Source organism: Chlorocebus sabaeus, chromosome 11, assembly GCF_047675955.1.
Source record: "Chlorocebus sabaeus isolate Y175 chromosome 11, mChlSab1.0.hap1, whole genome shotgun sequence".
NCBI classification, from domain to species: domain Eukaryota; kingdom Metazoa; phylum Chordata; class Mammalia; order Primates; family Cercopithecidae; genus Chlorocebus; species Chlorocebus sabaeus.
Window position 1 is genome coordinate 120165666 of NC_132914.1, and position 23898 is coordinate 120189563.

The 23898-nt window shown below is 50.6% G+C and overlaps 1 protein-coding gene across 4 annotated transcripts in view; it reads right to left on the reverse strand.

Moving 5' to 3' along the window:
- Positions 1-6655: 6655 nt before the first annotated feature.
- ABCB9 (ATP binding cassette subfamily B member 9) overlaps positions 6656-23898 on the reverse strand; it is a 45549-nt gene continuing 28306 nt past the window's right edge. For 3 of the 4 annotated variants that reach the window (XM_008005075.3, XM_008005073.3, XM_073021194.1), the window contains 6 exons: positions 23106-23234; positions 20964-21152; positions 20265-20438; positions 15357-15516; positions 11681-11817; positions 6656-7844 (listed from right to left, as the gene is read on the reverse strand). In XM_008005075.3, coding sequence (XP_008003266.3) covers positions 7584-7844; positions 11681-11817; positions 15357-15516; positions 20265-20438; positions 20964-21152; positions 23106-23234 — 1050 coding nt within the window. In that variant the 3' untranslated portion in view covers positions 6656-7583. The remainder of the gene's footprint in view (positions 7845-11680; positions 11818-15356; positions 15517-20264; positions 20439-20963; positions 21153-23105; positions 23235-23898) is intronic. The other variant, XM_008005074.3, reaches the window with a different exon arrangement.

A 23898-nucleotide genomic window follows, 5' to 3' on the forward strand; every position in this document is an offset into this window, starting at 1 on the left:
CCCGGGTTCAAGTGATTCTCCTGCCTCAGCCTCCCGAGTAGCTGGGACTACAGGCATGTGCCACCATGCCCAGCTAATTTTTGTATTTTTAGTAGAGACCGGTTACACCGTGCTGGCCAAGATGGTCTCGAACTCCTGGCCTCAAGTGTTCCACTCGCCTCAGCCTCCCAAAGTGCTGGGATTACAGGTGTGAGCCACCGTGCCCGGCCAAGTCTATTTTTATTCTTAAAGAAGTAAGGTATTGCATATCTTCATGCTTTTGTCTCCAATCCCCAAACTCCAACACGAACTGGTTGTGTAGCCTTCCAATGTATTATTATTTTATTATTTAGAGAGAAGGTCTGGCTCTATCACCCGGGCTGCAGTGCAATGGCGCAATTACGGGCTCACTGCAGCCTCGAACTCCTGGACTTAAGCGATTTTCCCACCTCAGCCTTCGGAGTAGCTGAGACTATAGGTACACGCCACCACACCTGGCTAATTTTTCTTTTTCTTCTTCTTCTTTTTTTTTTTTTAAGTTTTTAGTAGAGATGGGGTCTCACTATGTTGCCCAGGCTGGTCTTGAACTCCTAGACTCAAGTGATCTACCTGCCTCAGCCTCCCAAAGTACTGGGACTACAGTTGTGAGCCACAGTGCTTGGCAATTTTTTTTTTCTTGAGACAGGGTCTCACTCTGTGCCCAGGCTGGAGTGCAGTGGTGCAATCATGGCTCACTGCTGCCTCAACCTCCCAGGCTCGAGCAGACCTCCCGCTTCAGCCTCCTGAGTAGCTGAAACTACAGGCGTGCACCACTGTGTCCTGCCTTATGCCAATACTTCTTTTTTCTTCTTTGAGACGGAGTCTCGCTCTGTCGCCCAGGCTGGAGTGCAGTGGCGCGATCTCCGCTCACTGCAAGCTCCGCCTCCCGGGTTCATGCCATTCTCCTGCCTCAGCTTCCCGAGTAGCTGGGACTACAGGCACCCGCCACCACGCCCGGCTAATTTTTTTGTATTTTTGGTAGAGATGGGGTTTCACCGTGGTCTCGATCTCCTGACCTCGTGATCCACCTGCCTCGGCCTCCCAAAGTGCTGGGATTACGGGCGTGAGCCACCGCGCCTGGCCACACCAATACTTCTTATTGGTTAATTCTTAAATTCTTAATTGTTAATCCCAGTGGAGCAATGGTCCTTAACTCAGGGCCCCCTTACAGAGGAATTGTAAAATACCACGTTTCCCACAAATTGCATACAATGCTTTATGTGTATGGGCATTTTTCTAGGGAGAGTTTCTAGAATTTTCATAAATTTCCAAAGGGATTTATGACCCCAATAGTTCTGGAACAAAACCCTGAAGAGCCAGGGTCATTGGGCTTAGCCCTCCTCTGTACTGTTTCTGTTTTCTCAGGCGTGGCTTTTGAACCTGCCGACACAGGGTGAAGCTGACACAGACCAGTCCAGTCGACAGGGGAGCTGCAGCAGACAGCAGGGGGCATGGGGAAGGGACTCTGCCCCGCAAGCTTCTTCGTGCACATCTTCATCCTGAAGTCATCACCAGGGTCCCTGTGGGCTCCTAGGACCCCAAGGCACCTCAGGGACCTCTCATGGCCCAGCAGCTGCCTCAGCCATTGACTTGGGCTGCCGTCTTCCTGGGATCGGGATTGTCTTTAGCCCTGGCAAGTTGGAAACTGAAATACACTCTCCAGACAAAGGCAACAGCAGGGAGTGTGGGGACCTGGATTCCAGCCTCAGCCATTCTGCTGAATACATTTATAACCCCGCAGTCATTTCTTTTCTCTAGGCCTCAGTTTCCCTGTCTGTTAACTGAGGTGATTGGACTGTGTTCATTGTTTTCACACTGTGTTATGGTGTGTCCAAGAGTTCAGTCATCCCTTTCTTTTTCAAGTTTTGTAGAGACAGAGTCATGCTCTGTTGCCCAGGCTGCAGTGCAGTGGCACGATCATAGCTCACGGCAGCCTCAAACTCGTGGACTCAAGCGATCCTCCTACTTAAGCCTCCTGAGTAGCTGGAATTACAGGCATGGGCCTCTATGCTCAGCTCAAACATTTCTTTTTTTTTTTTTTTTTTTTTTTTTTGAGACGGAGTCTCGCTGTGTCGCCCAGGCTGGAGTGCAGTGGCGCGATCTCAGCTCACTGCAAGCTCCACCTCCCGGGTTCACGCCATTCTCCCGCCTCAGCCTCCGAGTAGCTAGGACTACAGGCGCCCGCCACCACACCTGGCTAGTTTTTTGTATTTTTAGTAGAGACGGGGTTTCACCATGTTAGCCAGGATGGTCTCGATCTCCTGACCTCGTATCCACCCGCCTCGGCCTCCCAAAGTGCTGGGATTACAGGCTTGAGCCACCGCACCCAGCCTCAAACATTTCTTTAATGGCTGTTTACTGAGTACATACTATGTGTCAGCCACTGTTCTAGGCACTGGGGAATACAGCAGTGACCAAGACAAAATCTAATGTGGGAAAGAAACAATGACAGAGTAAGCTAAGTTCGGGCACCAGGACTAAGCCAGTCCTGGAGTGCTGTGTTCCTCTTCATTCTCATCCCTGCTTGTTTCCTCGTCTTTCTCTCCAGCCAACTGTGCTGTCCCCAAAGCCCTCGACTGCAATGACTGTCTCCTGGTTTACCTAGCACACTGTGTGGGACAGAAGGAGGACAGTGACATTTGCTAAATTAATTGTAACAGAAAAAAGTCAGCTTTAAAAGTCATAACTCTTCACACCCACCAGGATGGTGACAATTTTATATTGTTTGTTTTTGAAACAGGGTCTCATTCTGTCACCCAGGCTGCAGTGCAGTGGCATGATATCAGCTCACCACAACCTCCACCTCCCGGGTTCCAGCAATCCTCCCACTTCAGCCTCATTAACAGCTGAGACCACAGGTGTGTGCCACCATGCCCGGCTAGTTTTTGGATTTTTTAGTAGAGATGAGGTTTCACCACATTGCCCAGGCTGGTCTTGAACTCCTGGGCTCAGGCAATCTGCCTGCCTCAGCCTCCCAAAGTGCTGGGATTACAGGTCCGAGCCACCATTCCCAGCCCTGGATGGTGATAATTAAAAACAAAATCAAAACCAGAAAATAACAAGCGTTGGTGAGGACGTGGGGGAAATTGCAACCCTTGTGGATTGTTGGTGGGAATGCAAAATGGTGCAGCTGCCGTGGAAGACAGTCTGGCAGCTCCTCAAAACATTGAGCATAGAGTTCTCATGGGACCCAGCAATTCCACTCCCAGGCATCTACCCAAGAGGGGCAAAAGCAAACTCCCACAAAAAAACATGAATGTTGGGCCAGGCGCGGTGGCTCACACCTGTAATCCCAGCTACTCAGGAGGCTGAGGCAGGAGAATAGCATGAACCTGGGAGGTGGAGCTTGCAATGAGCTGAGAGCGCCACTGCACTCCAGCCTGGGCGACAGAGTGAGACTCCCGTCAACAACAACAAAACATGAATATTCCCAGCAGCACTATTCACAATAGCCCAAAGGTGGAAACAGCTCAGATATCTACCAACGGATGAACGGATAAACAAAATGTGGCCTAGCCATGCAATAGAATATTATTCAGCCATAAAGAGGAATAAAGTGCTGATTCATGCCACAGCATGGTTGGACCTTGCACACATGATGAGAGAAGCCAGACATGAAAGGCCACGTAGTATAGGGTTCCATGTACATGAAAAGGCTAGAGGGGCCAATCTGCAGAGCCAGATTGTGGATTGCTGGTGGCCAGGGGCTGTGTGGAGGAAGAATTTGGCAGTGGCTGTTAATGGGTATAGGGTTTTGTGTTAGGGTGATGAAAATGTCCTGGAACTGGATAATGATGATGGTTACACAACATCATAAATGTACTAGATGTCACTAATGATAAGTTTTATGTCATCTGCATGTTGCTGCAGTAAAAACAATTTTCAAAACATTAGGCTGAGCGCAGTGGCTCACACCTAAATCTCAGCATTTTGGGAGGCTGAGGCAGGTGGGTTACTTGAAGCCAGGAGTTCAAGACCAGCCTGGCCAACATGGTGAAACACTGTCTCTACTAAAAATACAAAAAAATTAGCTGGGTATGGTAGCAGGCGCCTGTAGTCCCAGCTACTCAAAAGGCTGAGGCAGGTTAATTGCTTGAACCAGGGAGGCAGAGGTTGCAGTGAGCTAAGATTGTGCCACTGCACTCCAGCCTGGATGACAGAGAGAGATCCTGTCTCAAAAACAAAACAAAACAAAAAAACAAAAAACCCTGCCAAAAAAGAAAACATTATATCTCTGGCCGGGTGTGGTGGCTCATGCCTATAAGCTCAACACTTTGTGAGGCCAAGGTGGGAGGATTGCTTGAGGCCAGGAGTTTGAGACCAGCCTGTTCAACAGAGCAAGGCCCTGTCTCTACAAAAAAAAAAAAAAAAGAATTAGCTGGGCATGGTGATGTGCACCTGTAGCCCCAGCTACTCTGAAGGCTGAGGTGGGAGGATCACTTGAGCCCAGAAGGTTGAGGCTATAGTGAGCCGTGACAGCACCTCTGCATTCCAGTCTGGGCAATAGAGCAAGAACCTGCCTCTAAAACAAACAAACAAACAAACAAACAAACAAACAACCAAAAAACACTCCTATCTTAAATGTAATGTGGGACCCTGGAACAGAAAGAGGACACTAGTGAGAAAACTAGTGGCACACAAATACAGCTTGCAGCTTCACTGATAGTGACATGCTGTGTTGCTTTCCTAGTTGTGACAAATATACCCCAGTACTGTGGGATTTTAAGACAAGAGGAAGCTGCAAGGGGCGGGCCATAGGGAGCTTTCTGTATTGTCGTGTGACTTTTCTGTAAATCTAACATTATTTCAAAATTAAACTTTTTTTTTTTTTTTTGAGACAGAATCGCTCTGTCACCCATGATGGAGTGTAGTGACGGCGATCTCGCCTCACTGAAACCTCTGCCTCCTGGATTCAAGCAATTCTCCTGCCTCAGCCTCCCGAGTAGCTGGGACTACAGGATTGTGCCACCATGCCTGGCTAATTTTTGCATTTTTAGTAGAGACAGGGTTTCACCATGTTGGCCAGGCTGGTCTTGAACTCCTGACCTCGTGATCCACCCACCTTGGCCTCCCAAAGTGCTGGGATTACAGGCATGAGCCACCACACCTGGCCTAAACATTACTTTTCTAAAACTCCTATGTATCTCCTAAAAAGAAGCTAGTTCAGTCTCTGGAAGGTTCTTTTGTCTGCCTATGGCACACTTTTGGGTGTGGGTTTACAAATCAAGGCGCTGGAGCTGACTCCATAGGAGAGGGAGAAGAATTTGGAATTCTCAGCCTGAAAGTGGAGGGATGAGAAGAGACGGGCAGATGGGAGAGGAGCTCAGACTGGAACGGGGCTGGGCTGGGGCCAGCTGCTTGGGAGGGACTTTGTAGAACAGGAATATCCAACACTGACGCTGTAAACTAGAGACCCACAGGCTGGAGAGCACCCCTACACCTGTGCCGTGTTGTCCTTGGTTTTGTCAAAATAATTTGAGCCAATACATAAAAAACAGCTGATCTTACATGAAAATTGGAATTTCCAACTTCTCTGGAAACATCCGAAGATATGCTAAGTCTCTGAAAACTTAACCCCTAAAAGCTTCCTAAAATCGAAAAGGACGTCCTGAGGTTACCTTCAACCAAGGTTGCAAGTTCCCCTCTGTAGCAGGCTGAGTGGTGGCCCCAAAAGCTTCCCTTGTCAAACCCATGAACCTGTAAAGTGACCATATTTGGAAAAAAGGGTCTTTGCAGATGCAATTGAGTTAAGGACCTCTACAGGAGATTAGCCCGGACTATCTAGGTGGCCTCTAAATCCAATGACAAGTGCTTTTATAAGAGAAAGGCAAGGCTGGCCGGGCATGGTGACTCATGCCTATAATCCTAGCACTTTGGGAGGCCGAGGTGGGCAGGTCATCTGAGTTCGAGACCAGCCTGGCCAACAAAGTAAAACCCGTCTTTACTAAAAATATAAAAATGAGCCAGGTGTGGTGATGGGCACCTGTAGTCCCAGTTACTCAGGAGGCTGAGGCAGGAGAATCGCTTGAACTTGGGAGGTTGAGGTTGTAGTAAGCCAAGATTGTGCCACTGCACTCCAGCCTGGGCGACACAGCAAGGCTCTGTCTCAAAAAAAAAAAAGAAAAAAAATATTGAAATACTACTCTACCAGTTGGCACAAAGCCCTCCTCCTGCGACCCCGGACTTCTTCACAATTCAGCAAGTAAGAATAACCACCGCAGGGGTCTTCCCGTGTCCGGGCCCAAACCTCCCTGCTGACTGAGCTGTCCTGCCGGGTAATATTTCTTTGCTGCATGGATTGGAGTGGGTGTTGGGTGCCTGGACCCCGATGGAAAAGAACAGGTGGCATTTGCTGGGCCTCAGTTCAGCTGTCACGGGAAGAACAGAGGCCCCTGGGATTTCGAGGCAACGTCTCTATTCCCCCGCACAATCCCGGTGGAGACAGGCAGACAGGAATGTCTGCGCCAGAGACCCTGGGATGGCAGGAGTGCAGATGGGGCTCCCAGACACAGGAGGCGGCCCTGGACCACCCAAAGTCTCTCTGCAACTCCACCAGAGAGGGCTGAGAGGAGAGCTGTGGTCTGGTAGAAAAACCTAACTGGGCAATGAGACAGTTGACCCAAGGAGAAGTCAGAGGTTAGGGGTAAGAGGTAGTACACTTTATTGACTGGGTTCTCCCAACATGTTGCAACCTCTGGCAAAGTCAGACCCTGGGCTTTGCCACCATCCCATCCACCAAAGAGAGAAGAGAACACATCTCATGAACATCCACATGGCCTCCAGACAGCAGAGCGCAGGGGCAGGTGTGGGGAGGAAGGCTGCCAGCCAGGGGTGGGTGGACGAGGGGCGAAAGCGCCGGGTGCCAGGCCGGGGCACCCCTGAGGCCCCGCCAGACCTGGCCAGCCCCTCACTCCCCCAGTCGAGGTTTAGTGTGGTTCACAGTGAGACTGGCTTAGATTGGCAGCGGGCGATGGTAGACAGATGCCCTCCACGCTCCCCACCCGCCCTGGCCGGACTCACAGAGCTGGCAAGAGGGAGAGACGGAAAATCCCGTTCCCTGTGTCTCCCTCTGGGACAGGGAAGCCCCTTCTCTGGAGGGGTAAAGGGGAGAGGCCTAGTCTCTTGACATCCCCCAGGCTACTAAGTAAGGGCCATTCACTCCTGGCTCAGAAGTTTCTAGAACATCTTGGTGAATGTGCCCGCCATTACTCCCAATTAGAAAAAGGTGTTTGAAATCTAGGAGTTGACTGGGGTGCCTCAAACCAAGCAGTAAAAACCCTGGTAAGATCTAGGTTTAAAAAGGCAGCTCTACCTTTGCTTAGGAGGCTGGGGAGGTCCGTGAAGGCGTTGGCTCAGGGCAGCAGGGGTAGGGAGTGCCCTGGGAATGGGGCGGGGGCCAGGGGCAAGATGCAGGAAGCGGTGATCCATGGGACATGGCAGGTCGCCCTCCAGTGCTGGAGGCCTGGGCTTGGAGGGCAGCTGGGGGCCACCGGGGGCCTCCATGGACACATCTGCCAGGCAGGCACCGGGGCCTCTGCCCCACCGGGAGAAGCAGGGGCCCCCCATCAGGCCTTGTGACTGCCGTTAGCTGCAGGCTCCTTGTGGCCAGCTGTGAAGTCCACAGCGGGCTCAAACCCCAGCATCTGCCGCTGCACCAGCTTGGCATAGAGCCCACCCTGGGCCAGCAGCTGCTGGTGGGTGCCCTGCTGCACTACGCGGCCCTTGTCCAGCACCACAATGAGGTGCGCGTGCTCCACAGTGCTCAGCCGGTGCGCGATGATGAGTACCGTGTGCTTCTGCAGGTTGCCGTGGATGGCCTGCTGGATCTGCGGGGACAGTGGGGACCTGGCTTGCATGGCACAGACGCCCCGCCCGCAACCACGCTCCATGCCACCGCCTATGGGCTGAAGCTTAACCTCTTTGAAGTTCAGTTCATAAAGGATGGCCAGCTTCCTGGGTTTTTCTTAAAGGAAGACAGCTCAGGGCCAGACACAGGGAGGCACCTGGTGAATGAGGGATCAGCCCTACCCTGGCCCTGCAGTCTTCTGGCCTCTCCCTTCCCCCGCCCTTTTTTTTTTTTTTTTTTTTTTGACTAAGTCTTGCTGTCACCCAGACTGGAGTGCAGTGGTGCGATCTCAGCTCACTGCTACCTCTGCCTCGTGGGTTCAATTGATTCTCATGCCTCAGCCTCCCAAGTAGCTGGGGGATTACAGGTGCATGCCATCATGCCCAGCTAATTTTGTTTTGTATTTTTAGTAGAGGTGGGGTTTTGCTATGTTGGCCAAGCTGGTCTCGAACTCCTGACCTCGAGTGACCAGCCTCCCTCCTTTTTCTTTTCTTTTTGAGACAGGGTCTCTCTCTGTGGCCCAGGCTGGAGTGCAATGGCGTGATCACGGCTCACTGCATCCTCAACCTCCTGGCCTCAAGGAATCCTCCTGCCTCAGCCTTCCAAGTAGCTGGGACCACAGGCATGCACCATCATGCCCAGCTAATTTTTGTATTCTTTTGTAGAGACAGGTGTCCCACTATGTTACCCAGGCTGGTCTTGAACTCCTGGCCCCAAGCCATCCTCCCGCACTGGCCTCCTAAAGTGCCAGGATTATAGGTGTGAGCCACCACACCCAGCCTCTGTTTAATTTTTTTTAAACCTAAAACCGCTCTAAAAAATAAAGCCACTGGAAGCAGTGGCTCACACCTTTAATCCCGGCACTTTGGGAGGCCAAGGCAGGTGGATCCCTTGAGCTCAGGAGTTTGAGACCAGCCTGGGCAACATGGCGAAACCCCATCTCTACAAAAAATACAAAAATTTAGCTGTGTGTGGTGGCGTGCAGCTGTAGTCCCAGCTACTCAGGAGGCTGGGAGGTGGGAGGATCACTTGAGCCCGGGAGAACTGTGATTGTGCCACTGCACGCCAGCCTGGGTGACGGAGTGAGGCCCTGTTTCAAAACAAACAAAACCAACAACAACAAAAATAAAGCCTATTAATTTTTACAAACAATTCAAACTCCGTACTAGAGGCCGAGGAGTTTGCCTCCCTGCGACTTTGTCCTCACCCCTCTCCGTTCAATCCCCACCCACCAGCCACACTGACCTTAAGGCTTTGAACTTGCCAAGCTCATTCCCCACTCCAGGCCTTTGCACCTGCTGACCCTTCCTCCTGGCACATTCTTACCTCCAGAACTCTCCACCACTGACTTCTTTTCTTTCATATCTCAGCTCAGATGGCACCTGATGGCCTTGGTTCTAATGGTGAGAACCACAGAACTCTTGGCACATGGTGACTCCATCCAAACCGCTGTGCCAAGTAACCAAACTCTAGTATGGCTTCTAGCAGCAGAAAGCCGTATCCCTGGGATGACCACAGTCCCCATTCAAGTGCCTGTGTGAGAAAGCTCAGCTTGGCAAGGAGAATTTGCTGTGTTTTAGTCAATACCTGCTGACTGGCCCCAACCTCTTTTTCTTGGCGTGTTTACTAAAAAGGGCTTACAACTGTGACTCCTTCCTCTGTCCCTCTGAGATGTGTATGTGATCTCCTGTATCTCAGAAGTGTCTCTCTTAAGGACCTGAAAGCCATGCCCTTGAAATGGACAGCTAGACACAGGTGGCCTCCTGGCTGTCCCCTGGGCTTGCTTTTATTTTTCCTGGGGGCCTCTGCCTGCTCCCCTCCCTACCCCCACATTCTCCCTTTAAAATGTCCGTCACCACCAAATTGGGATGGCACACGGCTCCTTTCCCACTGTCAGGAGTCACTGCATAAAATCTGTTTCCATGACTTTTGCTGGCGGCCAGCTGTGCTCATCTTTGACAACGATGTCCCCTCCCAGTCTCCTGGTACCCCAAGACTGTTTCATTTGCTTCGTAGCACAGGCCACGGGGTGAATGCATGCTTGTTTCCTTTTTTTTTTTTGAGATGAAGTCTTGCTCTGTCGCCCAGGCTGGAGTGCAGTGGTGTGATCTCGGCTCACGGCAAACTCTGCCTCCTGGGTTCAAGCCATTTTCCTTCCTTAGCCTCCCAAGTAGCTGGGATTACAGGTGCCCGCCACCACACCCAGCTAATTTTTGTATTTTTAGTAGAGATAGGGTTTCACCATGTTGACCAGGTTGGTCTCGAACACCTGACCTTGTGATCTACTGGCCTCGGCCTCCTGAACTGCTGGGATTACAGGCGTGAGCCACCACGCCTGGCATTCCTTGTTTCTTATCTGCCTTTCCCACTGGAATGGAAACACCGTGGGGACAAGGGTCTTGGTCTGGTCAGCCTACCACAATAACCCCAGAATGGTGCCTGGTGCCTGGAAAGAGCTCAGGAACTCTCTGTGTAATAAGTGCATCAATCCGCGGATAGACTGAGATTGCTAGCCGTCTACAAACACATGACTGGGCCCACCTGACCAGTGAGAATGAAACTCAGAGGGGAAGCACTAGCTTGAGGTCACATGGTTATAAACTGTAGGACGGAGCTGCTAGTCCAGGTCTCCCCATTCTGTTTTTTGTTTTTGTTAGTTTGTTTGTTTTTTGAGACGGAGTCTCGCTCTGTTGCCAAGGCTGCAGTGCAATGGTACAATCTCGGCTCACTGCAACCTCTGCTTCCCAGGTTCCAGCTATTCTCCTGTCTCAGTCTCCCAAGTAGCTAGGATTATAGGCACCCGCCACCACACCTGGCTGACTTTTGTATTTTCAGTAGAGATGCGGTTTCACCACGTTGTCCCGGCTGGTCTTGAACTCCTGACCTCAGGTGATCCGCCCGCCTCAGCCTCCCAAAGTGCTGGGATTATAGGTGTGAACCACTGCACCCAGGCTTTTTTTTTTTTTTTTTTTTTTTGAGATGGAGTCTCACTCTGTCGCCCAGGCTAGAGTGTAGTGGCACAATCTCAGCTCACTGCAACCTCCGTCTCCTGGGTTCAAGTGATTCTCCTGCCTCAGCCTCCTGAGTAGCTGGGGTTACAGGCATACACCACCATGCCCAGCTAATTTTTGTATTTTTAGTAGAGACAGGGTTTTGCCATGTTGACCAGGCTGGTCTCGAACTTCAGACCTCAAGTGATCCGCCTGCCTTGGCCTCCCAAAGTGCTCGGATTACAGGCGTGAGCCACCATACCGTGCCTGTTTTGTTTGTGTTTGTTTGTTTGAGCCAGATGGAGTCTGGCTCTGTCACCCAGGCTGGAGTGCAGTGGCACAATCTCGGCTCACTGCAACCTCCACCTCCCAGGTTCAAGCAATTCTCCTGCCTCAGCCTCCCAAGTAGCTGGGATTACAGGTATGTGCTACCACGCCTGGCTAGTTTTTGTATTTCTAGTAGAGATGGGGTTTCACCATGTTGGCCAGCCTGGTCTCCAACTCCTGACCTCAGGTGATCCACCTGCTTTGGCTTCCCAAAGTGCTGGGATTACAGGCGTGAACCACCGCTCACGACCCAGGTCTCCCCATTCTGATGCCTTCTCTCGCCCCACACCATACAGCTCTGCCTGGAGCCTGAAGGCTGGGCCCAGAGTGGCTCCTGGTTCCCCACTCTCAACACCAGGAATTCACCAGCCCAGGAGGCTGACAGCCTGGGAGAGCTTCTGGGGCCCGTCTCTTCTTAGCACCCATCTGCAGGGTGATGGGGGCTCTGGCCGCCTGGAGCCGCTCCTGCCCCGGCATTGCCCTCCGCCCTGTGACTCACCAGATACTCGCTCTCGGCATCCAAAGCGCTGGTGGCTTCATCCAGGATGAGGACCGGGGGGTTCCGAACCAGAGCCCGGGCCATGGCCACCCGCTGCTTCTGGCCACCTGACAGCTGGGCACCCTTCTCCCCTGTCTCTGTATGGTGGAGACACAGAGACAATTTAGCAACAGGTGAGGCCGGGCAGCCCTGGGGAAGAGTGAGGGGCCCTGCCCTGCAGCTGTGCAAAGGGCTGGCTGGAACCCACAGCTTGAAAGCTCATGAAATGATGTTCCCCTCACCCAACTCATCAGGGGCATGCAGATTAAGCCTACATGCGAATTGATACCACGTTACCAATTTTCACCCATTCATTTGGCAGAAACCCAAACATATGACAGTACACAGTGCAGGTGAGGCTGCGGGGAGACAGGCCCTCACCCATTCTCCTGGAGAAGGGGAGTTGGAGCGAGTCCCATGGCTTGAAGAGCTGCAGCCATCACCCTGGGTCTGAGTCTGTGCAGTGCAAAGGTTGTGTGTATTCACCACAGATGTGCGGCCTGTGGCCCAGCAAGCCCACCTGGACCAGTTTTCCCCATGGACCAACTTCCTCCCATGCACAACAATATAGACACAGGTCACACATGACTCACAGCGCTGTTATTGAAAAAAATAAAACAAATAGACTCAAATGTCCATCAACAGGAAATGGAGTCAATAAATTATTATTATTTTAGAGACAGGGTCTCACTCTCTCACCCATGCTAGAGTGCAGTAGTGAATCATTGCTTACTGTAGCCTCAAACTTCTTGGTTCAAGCGATCCTCCAGCCTCAGCCTTCTGAGTAACTGAGAATACAGGTGCATGCCACCACACCTGGTTAACTTAAAATATTTTTCTGGCCGGGCGCGGTGGCTCAAGCCTGTAATCCCAGCACTTTGGGAGGCGGAGACGGGTGGATCACGAGGTCGGGAGATCGAGACCATCCTGGCTAACACAGTGAAACCCCGTCTCTACTAAATATTACAAAAAAAAAAAAACTAGCCGGGCGAGGTGGCGGGTGCCTGTAGTCCCAGCTACTCGGGAGGCTGAGGCAGGAGAATGGCGGGAACCCGGGAGGCGGAGCTTGCAGTGAGCTGAGATCTGGCCACTGCACTCCAGCCTGGGCGACAGAGCAAGACTCCATCTCAAAAAAAAAAAAAAAAAAAATATTTCTATAGAGGTGGGGTCTCACTACACTGCCCAAGCTGTTGTCAAACCCCTGGCCTCAAGCGATCCTCTTGCCTTGGCCTCCAAAGTGCTGGGATTATAGGCGTGAGCCACTGCACCTGGACATGCCACCAGCTCTTTATTATTTCATTATGCTTTCACTGAGATAAAACTGACATAACATAAACATAACCATTGTAAAGTGAATAATCCGGGCTGGGCGCAGTAGCTCACGCTTGTAATCCCAGCACTTTGGGAGGCTGAGGTGGGCGGATCACAAGGTCAGGAGATCGAGACCATCCTGGCTAACATGGCAAAACCCTCTACTAAAAATACAAAAAATTAGCCGGGTGTGGTGGCACATGCTTGTAATCTCAGCTACTCGGGAGGCTGAGGCAAGAGAATCACTTGAACCCAGGAGGCAGAGGTTGCCGTGAGCTGAGATCGCGCTACTGCACTCCAGCCTGAGTGACAGAGCGGGACTCCATCTCAAAAATAAAGTGAATAATCCAGTGACATTTAGTGCATTCACAGTGTTGCATAACTACCACCTCTATTTAATTCTAAAACATTATTTTAAAATATTTATTATATAAATTAATTAGAACCACTTAAGTTCATATTAATTAGGTAACTTTTTAAAAAATAGTATATTTAGTATATTTTTATTTAGAAATTATTTTAAATTGACAAGTAAAAATAGCTCATATTTAATGGTGTACAATGTGATGCTCTGAAATACATATATACTGTGGAATGGCTAAATCAAGCCAGTTAACATATGCATTGTCTCACATATTTATCACTTATTTTTAGAGGGAACACTTAAATCTACTCTCTTAGCTATTTTCAAGTACACAGTACACTGTTATTAACTATAGCTGGCCAGGCATGTTGGCTCACACCTGAAATCCCACCACTTTGGGAGGCCGAGGCGGGCGGATCACCTGAGGTCAGAAGTTCGAGACCAGCCTGGCCAACATGGTGAAACCCCGTCTCTACTAATAATACAAAAAAAATTAGCCAGGCGTGGTGGCGGGCACTTGTAATCCCAGCTACTCGGGAGACTGAGGCAGGAGAATGGCTTGAACCCGGGAGGCAGAGGTTGCAGTGAGGTGAGATTGCTTCACTGCACTCCAGCCTGGGTGACAGAGTGAGACTGTCTCAAACAAACAAACAAACAAACAAACAAAAAAAACTATAGTCAACAGGTCTCTTGACCTTATTCCTAAATGAAAATTTTTATCTTTTGATCAACATCTCCCCAATCCCCCCTATACATTGTATATATTTAATTATTGAAAAGGGGCTATTCGTGTGGTTCAAAAATCTAAAAATATAGGCTGGGCACAATGGCTCATGCCTGTAATCCCAGCACTTTGGGAGGCAGGAGGATTGCATGAGCCCAGGAGTTTGAGACCAGCCCGGGAAACATAGCAAGACTCCATCTCTACAACAAAAATAAAAAATGGGGCAGGAGGATAGCTCGAGCCCAAGAGGTTGAGGGTGCAATGAGCCGTGATCACGCCACTGCACTCCCACCTGAGTGACAGAGCAAGATCCTGCCTCAAAAAAAAAAAAAAAATTCTAAAAATATATAAAACTATAAATAAGTCGGGCATGGTGGCTCACGCCTGTAATCCCAGCACTTTGGGAGACTGAGGTGGGTGGATCATGCGGTCAGGAGATCGAGACCATCCTGGCTAATATGGTGAAACCCCATCCTACTAAAAATACAAAAAAATTAGCCGGGCTTGGTGGCGGGCACCTGTAGTCCCAGCTACTCGGGAGGCTGAGGCAGGAGAATGGCGCGAACCCGGGAGGCGGAGCCTGCAGTGAGCCGAGATCGCTCCACTGCACTCTAGCCTGGGTGACAGAGCAAGACTCCATCTCAAAAAAAAAAAAAAAAAAAAAACTATAAATAATGAAAAGTTTAAGTCCTTTCTTCAGTTCCCTCCTGCTCCCACCAAAACTTCTTTCATTAGTTGCTTACACGTCCTTATCGAGTTTCTTTATGCAAATATGAACATGTTATTTTTATCTCCCTGATCCTTTAATAGGAAAAATCAACAGCTCCTTATACTCTGCACCTGGCTCTTTTCACTTAGCATCATATCTCAGTGACCTTTCTATACTGATATATGGAGAGCTGCCTCCTCCTCTGCCTCCACCTCCTCCTCCTCCTCCTTCTACTTCCTCTTTTTCCCAGCAGCATAATATTCCAGGGTATGGGCTTCTGTAATAATTTAGTTAGTACATACTTTGGTGAGTCAGAGCACAGTGGCTCATGCCTGTAATCCCAGCCCTTTGGGGATTGCAGGAAGATTGCTTGAGCCCAGGAGGTTGAGTCTAGCCTGGGTAATGTAGCGGGACCCCATCTTCACAAAAAGAGAGCAGGTAGCAGAGGGCAGTCCTTAACCCTCAAGAGGGTTATGTCCCTGAGGGTGACCCTGTGGGCCCAGGAGAGGGGCCACCCCCAGCTCCACACCTGTGCTGTAGCCGTCCTGGAGTTCCATGATGAAGCCGTGGGCGTTGGCCTTCTGTGCAGCCTCCACCACCATCTCGAAGGGCACAGTGGGCAGGCCATAGGAGATGTTGTCTGTGATGGAGCGGGCGAACAGCACGGGCTCCTGGCTCACCAGGGAGATCTGGGGAGGAGGAAGCACGGGGCATGAGAGGCCAGGAATGTGTTCATCCAGCTGTCCCCAGCAGCCTTGCTGCCTGGGGCCTGGAGACGCCAGCAGTCTCAGGCCTGAAACCTGATCAGGGCCCAGTGACTACACTGAGCTGCTTCTCTTCTTCCCCAACAGCGACTCCTGCCTGTACCCACAAGCCCTCACCCTCCCCTAATCAGCAAACGGGGCCTACTACATTTGCTGCTCTGGGATAAGCCAAGTTCCCTGACCTCCAAGAGAAAGCTCACTGGCCATCCCTGTCCTGGAAAAAAAGAAAGAGGGATAGAGTATAGAATGTTGCTCTGAACGAGTTTGCCCATCTCAGGAAGCAAGAGGCCACAGCAGGGCTCCAGGTCACAGACTGCCCAGGCGGTGGTCCCCTCCCCTCTAAGAGAACAATTTAAAGGAGCTATCATCTCTAGATTCCAGTTTCAGGAACCTGGGCCTGCAAAAATAATAGTATGGCCAGGCTTGGTGGCTTATGCCTGTAATCCCAGCACTTAGGGAGGCAGAGGCAGGAGAACTTCTTTAGTCTAGGGGTTCAAGACCAGCCTGGGCAACACAGCAAGACCCCATATCTACAAAATGAAAAAAAAACATAGTATGGAAGATATCATTGCAACACGGTAAGTAGCAAAAAATAACTAGTTAATTAATTAAATTAAAATAGAAACAATCTAGGTGTCCATAAATGGGGATTGGTTAAATAGTGACAGTGCATCCTTAAAACTGAATTGCAATAGCTACATATACACAGCATGATTCTAGTTTTGTTTAAAAAAATTATCAGCATGTGCCTTCACATACTGATATATTTCTATAAAAATAGGAAACACGCTGAAAAGGATATTTACTAAACTGTTAACACTGGTTACCTCCATGTGTTGGAACTCAAAAGGTAAGGTAGAGGGGGACACTCATGTCTTAGTTACAAGATTCATTATAACTATGAGAATATGATTTGCTTGTAGCATTTTATTGTTTTATGTTTACGGAAATTAACATTTTTAAATTTAAATTTAGAGGCCAGGCATGGTGGTTCACACCTGTAACCCCAGCACTTTGGGAGGCTAAGGTGGGAGGATGGCTTGAGCCCAGGAGTTTGAGATCAGCCTGGGCAACATAGTGAGACCCCATCTCAATAATTAAAAAATTGGCCAGGTGTGCACAGTGGCTCATGCCCATAATCCTAGCACTTTGGGAGGCCAAGGTGGGAAGATCACCTGAGGTCAAGAGTTCCAGACTAGCCTGACCAACATGGAGAAACCCCATCTCTACTAAAAACACAAAATTAGCCAGGTGTGGTGGTGCATGCCTGTAATCCCAGCTACTTGAGAGGATGCGGCAGGAGAATCGCTTGAACCCATGAGGCAGAGGTTGTGGTGAGTGGAGATCGTGCCATTGTACTCTGGCCTAGGCAACAAGAGCAAAACTCCATCTTGGAAAAAAAAAAAAAAAAATTGACCAGATGTGGTGGTGTGCACCTATAGTCCCTCAGGAGGCTGATGTGCTGATGTGGGAGGATTGCTGGAGCCCAGGAGGTCGTGGCTACAGTGAACCATGATCACACCACCAAATTCCAGCCTGGGTGACAGAGCGAGGTCCTATCTCAAACGAAAAGTACATAAATAGGCCAGGCACCATAGCTTACTCCCAGCACTTTGGGAGGCCGAGGTGTGCGTATCACTTGAGGTCAGGAGTTCGAGACCAGCCTGGCCAACATGGTAAAACCTTGTCTCTACTAAAAATACAAAAAATTAGCCAGGTGTGGTGGTATGTGCCTGTAGTCCCAGCTACTTGGGAGGCTAAGGCAGGAGAATTGCTTGAACCCAGGAGGAAGAGGTTGCAGTGAGCCGAGATCACGCCATAGCACTCCAGCCTGGGCCACAGAGCGAGACTCCGTCTCAAAAAAAAAAAAAAAAAAAAAAAAAAAGAAAAGAAAGCAAAAGTACATAAATAAATAATTAAGAGAGGCTATTCATGAAGAAGGAAAACCAAATGGCCAATAAATATATGACAAGGTGTTTAATATCTTCGGTAATCAGGAAAACGCAAAAAAACACAATAAGCTACCACTGCATTCTCACCAGTTAGCAAAAATTCAGGACTGACAATGCTAGGTGTCTGAGAATTGAAGCGTGGTACCTCTTGCAAAGTGTGAACAGCTCTACCCAGGGGCCTCTTCTAAAACTTGGGTGAGCAGCAGCCTGGTGGCCCCCCACTTGGCACCACTTCACAACAATCTCCCTCTGGTTACATGCACATGGTGTGGGCAGATTTCACAACCCATGGCCCTCACCACCATCTAGAACTTGGCTAGGAGTTCTGGAATCTCTGTGCCAACACTCAGGCTTTCACATAATTTATATTGATGATGTAAATGGTGCTCCCTTAATAGTTTATAGTTCTTGGACAGTGCATAACCTGAGCAACCATCCAGGGCATCCCTGCTCTTAGGCCAGCACAGGGACAGGTGTTACGGTTCCTTTCCTGAAAGGATTACTAAAAACTGTACAGTCATGAATAGCCTATTTTGAGTACTGGAGATGACCTAAATGTGGAACAGCTGACACTCTCCTTCACTGCTGGTAGAATGTAAACTGTAAAATATAAATTGGTATAACCACCTGGGGATAGCTGTTGTGGCAGAAACTACTGCAGCTGGGGATGTACATCCACTATCACCAAGCTTTCTACTCTTAGGATTATACCTTGGGAGAATATACTCATGTACACCAGAAAACATAGACAAAATTGTCCATATCTCACATTGGTATTTTTGGTAATGGTAAAACAAAACAAAACAAAACAAAACAAAACTGAAAAACAGGCCAGGTGCAGAGGCTCACACCTGTCATCCCAGCACTTTGGGAGGCTAAGACAGGAGGATCACTTGAGGCCAGGTGTTTGAGATCAGCCTGGGCAACATGGTGAGACCATATGTCTACAAAAAAAATAAAATTAGCTGGGCATGGTGGCATGTGCCTGCAGTCCCAGCTACTTGGGAGGTTGAGGTGGGAGGATGGCTTGAGCACAGGACTCTGAGGCTGCAGTGAGTTGTGACTGTGCCACTGCACTCCAGCCTGGGCAACAGAGGGAGACCCTGTCTCAAAAAAATAAAAATAGGCCAGGCGTGGTGGCTCATGCCTGTAATCTCAGCACTTTGGGAGGCCGAGGAGTGTAGATCACGAGGTCAGGAGATTGAGACCATCCTGGCTAACATGGCGAAACCCCGTCTCCACTAAAAGTACAAAAAATTAGCCAGGCATTATGGCGGGCACCTGTGGTCCCAGCTACTCAGGAGGCTGAGGCAGGAGAATGGCTTGAACCCGGGAGGCAGAGCTTGCAGTGAGCCGAGATCATGCCACTGCACTCCAGCCTGGGTGACAGAGCGAGACTCCATCTCAAAAAAATAATAATAATAAATAATAACTAAATAAATAAAATAAAATAAAATAAAATATAAAGGGAAACAACCCAGCCAGGTGTGGTGGCTCATGCCTGTAATCCCAGCACTTTGGGAGGCAAAGGTAGGCTGATCACCTAAGTTCAAGGGTTTGAGACTAGCCTGGGAAACACGGTGAAACCCTGTCTGTATTAAAAATACAAAAATTAGTCAGGCATGGTGGCGCACTCCTACAATCCCAGCTAGTAGGGAGGCTGAGATAGGAGAATAGCTTGAACCCGGGAGCGCAGAGGCTGTAGTGAGCTGAGACTGCACCACTGCACTCCAGCTTGGGCAACAGAGCAAGACTGTATCTCAAAAAAAAAAAAAAAAAAAAAAAAAAGGGGAAGCAACCCAAATATCCAGCATGCATAAACAATTGTGATAGACATTTGCACAGTGGGCTACCACCCAGCAATGAAAATGAATGACCTCTGTCCCCAGCCTCAACCTGGATGACTCACAATGTTGAGTGGGAGACACAAGACACAAGCTAATCCACACACCAATCAGGATTCTACCCAGATGAAGTTCCGAGCAGGCAGCACAGAGCTCTGCTGTTCGAGGGTGCACACAGAGATGGCAGAACCAGGAAAAAGCAAGAACATGAAGACTCTAAAAGTCAAGACATTACTTCTTGGGGGAAGAGAAGGGACACATGGCAGGGGGAGGAGGAGGCTTCTGGAGTGCCAGAATGTTCTATTTCTTTTTTTTTTCTTGAGACAGAGTCTCATTCTGTTGCCCAGACTGCAGTGCAGTGGCCCAATCTCAGCTCATTGCAACCTCTACCTCCTGGGTTCAAGTGATTCTCGTGCCTCAACCTCCCAAGTAGCTGAGATTATAGGCATGTGCCACCATACTCGGCTAATTTTTGTATTTTTAGTAGAGATGGGGTTTCGCCATGTTGGCCAGGCTGGTCTTGAACTCTCGAGCTCAAGCAATCCACCTGCCTCGGTCTCCCAAAGTGCTGGGATTACAGGTGTGGGCCATCACACCTGCCCTTTTTTTCTTTTTTAATAGAGACAGAGTCTCACTATGTTGTCCAGGCTGGCCTCGAGGAATCCTCCAGCCTCAGCTTCCCAAAGTGCTGGGATTACAGGTGTGAGCCACTGCGCCCAGCCCAGAATGTTCTGTTTCTCTAGGAGGGCACTGTAATTGGTGATAATTCTTTGAACTGTCCATTTATCTTTAGTGCCCTCTTCTGCACCTGTTACAGCTCACAAGAAAGACAGACGCAGAAAGGGCAGAGGAGTGCGGCCCAGGCCCATCCACATACCACACGGTGCAAGTACTTGTGGTCGTAGGCGCTGATGGGCTTGCCGTCCAGCAGCACGCGGCCTCCCTCCAGGGGGTAGAAGTTCTCTAGGATGTTGACACAGGAGCTCTTCCCACTGCCCGAGGGCCCCACCAGGGCCGTCACCTTGCCGGGGCACAGGCTGAAGGAGACATTCTGCAAAGAACACACAGGCACAGTGTGGGGTCATTGGCTCAGGTCCCAGGACTGGATGCCCTGGCCTTCAACACAGGTGGGTGCCCTTCCCAGCCCACCCCATGTGCCTCTGCCTCGCTTGGCCACTGCTGGCCCCTAAACGTTCTCCTTTCTAGGACACTAGGACTTGGAAGCACCTTTAGATTTGCTGTTTCCTCTGTCTGGAATGTTCTCTCTGCAGGGAGCCCCCTGATGAGGTCTCACCTCAAATGTCACCTCCTCCGAGAACCCCTTCTCGACTGTTATCACCATTCCCATGGACCATCCCTACCACAGCACCCTGATCTATTTTCTTTCTAGCACTTATTATCTGGAATCATTCTGTTAAGTATCTGTCTTCCCCAACTGGAGCCCAGAACTCCTGGAGGGCAAGGATCTCGCCTGACACATTCCCAGCTGCACTGCCACAGCCTGGAGTATAGGAGGTGCGTGAGAAATGGGGTGACAGCAAGGCTGATTCTGGCAGGCCCCAAGCCGTGCCCTCACCTGCAGGACCTGGGTGTGGGGCCGAGTGCGGTAGGTGAAGGTCACGTTCTCAAAGTCCACCCGGCCCTCCAGGTGGTCGGGGGCCAAGCTGCCATCGTGCACCATGGTCGGCTGCCGGTCGATGAACTCGAACACCTTCTCAGCAGCCCCCACGCCCTGCATCAGGCCACTGTAGACGGAGCCCACGGACTGGGGAGAAGAGACACGCGTTCCTGTCCCACTGACACCCGACTCCTAGGACCCACCCCTGCTAGTAGAGAGATGAGGCGGGTACAGAGAAAGCAAGGAGTTCTGGTGGGGAGGTGCAGGAGGCCAGTGACCACTCACTGTTGCATTAGATAACGACAGTTAGGGGAGGTGAGGACAGCAGCGTCACCAGCACTTTCCCAGCCATCCGGCCGAGTAGGTGCTATCATCCCGACAGGAGCAGATGGAAGCACAGGAACCAGCAGGGGTGTGGCACAGCGGGAATCCAGCCTTGGTCTCTCAATTGCCATAACATAGCTTTTTTTTTTTTTTTTGAGATGGAGTCTCACTCTGTCGCCCAGGCTGGAGTGCACTGGTGCAATCTTGGCTCACTGCACCCTCCACCTCCCAAGTCAAGTGATTCTCCTGCCTCAGCCTCCAGAGTAGCTGGGATTACAGGTGCTCGCCACTATGCCCAGTTAGTATTTGTATTTTTAGTAGAGACAGGGTTTCACCATGTTGGCCAGGCTGGTCTCAAACTCCTGACCTTAAGTGATCCTCCCACCTCACCCTCCCAAAGTGCTGGGATTACAGGCATGAGCCACCAGACCTGGCTTGATTTCAATTTTCAAAATGGGTCTTAATGTGTACTATAAATATATTCTCCTTGGGTAAAAATACATAGAATATGAATGTAAATCACAATGACGGCCCATTTTCTTGAGCATTCTGCTTTTACGTATTTATGTTTTTGAGAGGAGGGTCTCACTCTGTCGCCCAGGCTGGAGTGCAGTGGTGCGATCTTGCTCACTGCAACTTCTGCCTCCTGAGTTCAAGCGATTCTTCAACCTCAGCCTCCCGAATAGCTGGGACCACAGGCATGAGCCACCACCACGCCCAGTTAATTTTTTGTATTTTCAGCAGAAATGGGGTTGCGCCACGTTGCCCAGGCTGGTCTCAAACTTCTGAGCTCAAGGAATCCGCCTGCCTCAGCCTCCCAAGTGCTGGGATTACAGGTGTGGGCCACTGTACCCGGCCAAGCATGCTCTGTATGTTAGATGGTAGGTTCTAACATTATCTCTTTTTTTACTGATGAGGAAACTCAGGCACAGAGGGCTCAAGTAACTTGGCCCAGGTCACACAGCCTAGAAGTGTTTGAATTCAGAACCAGGATTTGAATTCAGGCCCGTCTGTCTCCTGAGTTCAGGCTCTTAGGTGCTGAATGTCCTCACTGGTGATATGGGGGTGATATCAGCACCTGTGTCGTGTTGCTGTGAAGACAACAGCTGGTAGTAAACACTCAAAACCCCAGAGCTGGCCGGGCACGGGGCCTGTAATCCCAGCAGTTTGGGAGGCCGAGGCAGGCGGATCATTTGAGATCAGAAGTTTGAGATCAGCCTGGCCAACATGGTGAAACCCCCTCTCTACTAAGAGTACAAAAATTAGCTGGGCATGGTGGTGCATGCCTGTAGTCCCAGCTACTGGGGAGGGTGAGGCAGGAGAACAGCTTGAACCCGGAGGCAGAGGTTGCAGTGAGCTGAGATGGTACCACTATACTCCAGCCTGGGGGACAGAGCAAGACTCTGTCTCAAAAAAAAAAAATTAGCTGGGTGTGGTGGCATGTTGGGTGTGGTGGCATGTTGGGTGTGGTGGCGGGTGCCTATAACCCCAGCTACTCAAGTGGCTAAGGTGGGAAGATCACTTGAGTCCAGTCTCGAACTCCTGACCTCAAGTGATCCGCCTGCCTCCGCCTCCCAAAGTTCTGGGATTCTAGGCATGAGCCACCACGCCCTGCCTAGTATTATCATTCTTGACATGATCGTGCTGTCTCCCCTACTTACCTTAGGGAGAAATACCACATTGCTCAGAGCCCCCGGAGCCCCACCACCCCGTTAAGATCCCTCTTCCCCACACCCCTCCCTTCTCTCTGGATCCCTGGAAGCACCGGCCCCTCACCTCCATACAATCTCCCAGGACAAACTCGTAGATGATGAAGGCGATGAGGTTGCCGCTGGTCATCTGGCCCGAGATGACAAGGTGGCCCCCGTAGTAGAGGATGCTGACCTGGACCACCAGCAGTGTGAGCTGGGGCAGAGGGAGAGGGGATATGGGTCGGGGGGACTTTAGATCCCCCACCATCCCCCATTCCCTGCCCCATCCCAGGCTGCAGGGGTAGGTGAGGGCAGACTCAGCCACAAACTGAAATGCCAGCCATTGGCAGGGGTGCCTTCCAAGGCTTGTCACTCAGGCCCGCCCCTGCCCCGAGCATTTCCCTACAGAGGCCTCCAGCTGGAGCAGGCTGCGGGTTTGGCCACAGAACAAGGCTTTCTTTGTGAGGCCCTGGCACACACATGCCACCCCCAGGCTCCTCAGCTTGGCCACACGGGAGCTATTCATCCTCCTCATGGGGAAGAGCATGACTCAGAGAGGGCAAGTGCCCTGGCTAAGGTCACACAGCGAACTCTGTGTTTCCTCCCCCAGCAGGGTTCCGTGAAGAAGGGGCTGTGTTGGGGGCGCCCGTGACTTCCTTCTGTGCCTGGGGGGCATCTGGGAAGGGAGTGGAGTCTGAGTACCCATGGCAGCCCACACCCAATCAGGGACTCCATCTGTCCTCCTCATGCCCAGCCAGAACTAGGCTGCTGTCTGGACCACCGTGCCTTGGTGGAAGCTGCAAAGGCACCCCCTGCCGGCAGACAGATTGCTAAGAGGCTCGGCCAGCTGAGCTGGCCCTCAGCCCCTCCTCTCCTCC